The following is a 3,156-nucleotide window of genomic DNA, read 5'->3' as shown; positions in this document are numbered from 1 at the left end:
TCGATGACCAGGGAGACGATGGGGATGCCGTAGAGGATCACCTGCCCCACCTGGTTGGGCTTCATGGCGGCGTGGCCGGCCCTCGGCTGGTTCATGGGGTCCGGCGGGTACGCGCTGGACGGCGACGGCAGCAGGATGTCGGTGGAGCCGGGCAGCGGGCTGGTCGCCATCGCCTCAGCGCCGGGGCGGCTGCTCTGCTCCAGCTGCGGGCGGGGAGGGGGAGAGAGAGACAGCGCCGTCAGCCGGGGACCCACCGGGGATGGGGGCGTCTCGCCGCAAGCGCGCACACCCCACCCCACCCCACCCCCATCCCTCGGGAGATAGGCCTTGAGTTTTGCTGAGTGACCCGGACCCATCCCCCCCGGCCTCACCGGGGATGCGCCCGGGGCCGCCTGCCTCCGCGCATCCCGGCTCTCCGACGTGCGCATCCCACCGCAGCTGCGGAGTTGAGGATAAATGAGAGAACCGCCATCCTGCCCGCCCCCCCCGGGTAGGGAGCTGCCCCAGCCCACGGGCCGTTCATCCCGAAACACGCAGCGGAGGCGTGTGTCCCCCTGTCCAGCCTGGAAACCTGCCGCTGCCCCGGGAAGGCGCTCCGCGGAGTTTCCGGGGGCAGCCGCCGTGCACCGCGCCCGCCTGCTCGACCCGACGGCTTCCTCCCTCCGCACCCCCAGGGACGGGGGAAAGCGCGGAAGAGGAATGAGAAATAACTAAATAAAATAAATAAAGGTGTTGATGCCTTCCGCAGCCACCCGCGCATCCTCCCCGCCCTGTACCCTTTACCTCCGCGGGCGCGCCCTAGCAGTGCTGCCGTCGGGCCCTGGCAAGGCGGCGCATCCCCCCGCCGCGGAGCAGCGCGGCCAGCCGCAGCCCTGCGCACGGTGGCGGCTGCAAGCGCGGAAGCTCCGCGCCTCTCTGGGCGCACGGCGGCCCACCGTGGGCACGGTGACGTCAGCGGGGCGGGGGGGCCGGGCCCTACCGTACGCTCCCCCCAACCGGAGGGGGGGGGTGGCTCCCCCATCCCTCCCTCCGCGTACCGGGAGGGGACGCGGACGCCCCGCTGAGGCCCGGCCTCCTGCCGCCGCCCCCCGGGCGCCCCGCGGAGCGCTCCCTGTTCCCACCCGGCCCCACGCAGGGCTTCCCGACCAAGGGACACCGAGTTCGGCGACGGAGCGGGTTGCGGTGCGACGTGCTTTGCCTTTTTTGCCTTCTCCGCCCCCCCCTCCTCTTTTTTGTTTCTTCAACCCCCCACGGTCCGAGCCCCATCGCTTCCAAGAAACTGTGTTCGATACGATAAACCGCGTCTTTTCGGAAGCATTTTTTAACGGATCTGGCAGAAATTACGGGGCGGGAGGGAGGAGAGAGGGAGAAAAAAGTTGCTTTTTCGCCACAACCGTGTCCTCAAGGGCACGAAGAGCTTCTGTGACCCACACTCCCTTCCCAAATACACCGGAGTGATTCACCAAAACCACTTTCAGTAGGACCTGGACACACAAAGTCTTACTCCCACAAAAAGCAACACGGTGCAAATATTTTTTTTCTTTTTCTAATTGCTTTATGCCCCCAATCAACAAAAAAAAGCCCCAACACCAATCCCCCAGCAAGCAGGCTGCAGCACGCTAGCCGCGTCTGCCTCTTTTTTTTTTTTTTTTTTTTTTTTTTTTTCCGAAAAGAGGCGAATACACTGCAGTGAAAATGTTGAAAATTTTTTTCGCATCTACCCCAAAAAGCACCGGTAACCTCGTAGGTCCTCACCGGCTCCACGCAGCGTGGGGTGAGGACGGGGCAGGCCCGCCGCGACCCCCAACCCCACCACCCAGGGCAGGGGGGAGCGGGGAGGCCAAAACCCCTCAACTACGGTCCTCTCTAGACAGGAAAACTGCGGAACCGGCTGAAAAACGGGAAAAGGAAAAAGGAAAAACTCCTTTCAAGCTAAAACGGGGAGGACATCTGGACCGTCGGGCGTTCCCTAATACCCCTGTGATTTATTTTTGTTTTTAAAAAACTGTTTCCATCTCTTCTTCTCCCCACGCACATGACCAATACCAAACCTTTCTGCCTTTTTAGCTGTGAAAACTTAGTGGTTTGGGGGTTTAAAATTTTTTTCCCGTTGTATTTTTTTATTTTTTTCCCCGGCCACCACAGATCCAGGCAAAAATCTCCGCACCGACCTTTCCCAGGACATCCACGCTCAAGCTCACCGACTCTCTCCGCTTTTCCCCCCGGACAGCGAAACGACGGAGTCCCCCGGATCGCTCAGGTCCTCACTAACTTAAAAAAACAACCAAACCAAACCAAAAGAAATCAAAACCAAAACCCCACACCTCTTCTTATTACTTCTGTCGCTTCTTATTAAATCCTGCTGGCCCCCGTGCCGCCACTGTCACACGGATGCTCCCCCCTTTCCCCCCCTCCCTCCTACTTCTCCCCGAGCCTCTTCTGCACGGAGCCTGCTGCTTTCGTGTGAGCAATAGCTATAAGCCTCACATTGGTGACATTTTAATCAATGCTTCCTAGCCAGACTGACATGAATTTTACACTTCAAAACTCTCCTCCGCCAGCTAATTGATTCAAATTGTTTTATTGGTTAAACCCGTGTCACACATTGTATGATCTATTACCACGCCACGGAGAAAATCTCCCCTCCTGTCTTCGCTCCCTGGTCGGCACCAGAAGGGACTGGGTGGTGATGGTGGTGGGTGTTTTTTAGGGAGCAGCCCCCTGCTCTCGTGGGCCCTCAGTGCCTGCATCCCCGTTTTCCCGTCTCCCGGTCAGCCGGTGGCTTTTCCCCCGACGGTTCCCGGGAGATGCGCAGCCTCGCCCCAGGCTCTGAGCGCGGCGTTGGAAGAGGAGGAAAAGCCGGTTGCAGGAGGCGAAAGGGCTGAGCGGGTGTTGCAAAGTGAAGTGCCTTCAACGAAGCAACACCCCGAGCTCGGTCCTCGCAGCCCGGGCGAGGCTGAAAACACAGGCTCGGTCCGGGGGGGTCGTTCAGCCTGCGCACACCTTGTATTTCGCGACGCTTAAACGAAAAGCAGAACTAAGCGTGCCTTTACCTGCTCGCTACTATCGAACCCCTTGAATTTATTCCGTTGGAAAAACTGAGGGGCTTCCTCAATTTCCTCTGCAGGGAAAGCTGCAAGCCACGGGGAGTGGGTG

General features: G+C 59.8%; 1 protein-coding gene across 6 annotated transcripts in view; it reads right to left on the bottom strand.

Moving 5' to 3' along the window:
* Positions 1-1,617, bottom strand: part of SKOR2 (SKI family transcriptional corepressor 2) — a 30,352-nt gene extending 28,735 nt beyond the window's left edge. For 5 of the 6 annotated variants that reach the window (XM_080371526.1, XM_080371527.1, XM_080371528.1 and 2 more), the window contains exon 1: positions 1-1,617. This exon is cut by the window's left edge and continues 2,017 nt beyond it. In XM_080371526.1, coding sequence (XP_080227652.1) covers positions 1-428 — 428 coding nt within the window. In that variant the 5' untranslated portion in view covers positions 429-1,617. The other variant, XM_080371531.1, reaches the window with a different exon arrangement.
* Positions 1,618-3,156: the final 1,539 nt, after the last annotated feature.

The sequence above is a fragment of the Falco punctatus genome, assembly GCF_963210335.1.
Source record: "Falco punctatus genome assembly, chromosome: Z".
NCBI lineage: Eukaryota > Metazoa > Chordata > Aves > Falconiformes > Falconidae > Falco > Falco punctatus.
Note: the sequence above shows the minus strand (reverse complement) of the source record. Positions and strands in the feature narration are given on the sequence as shown.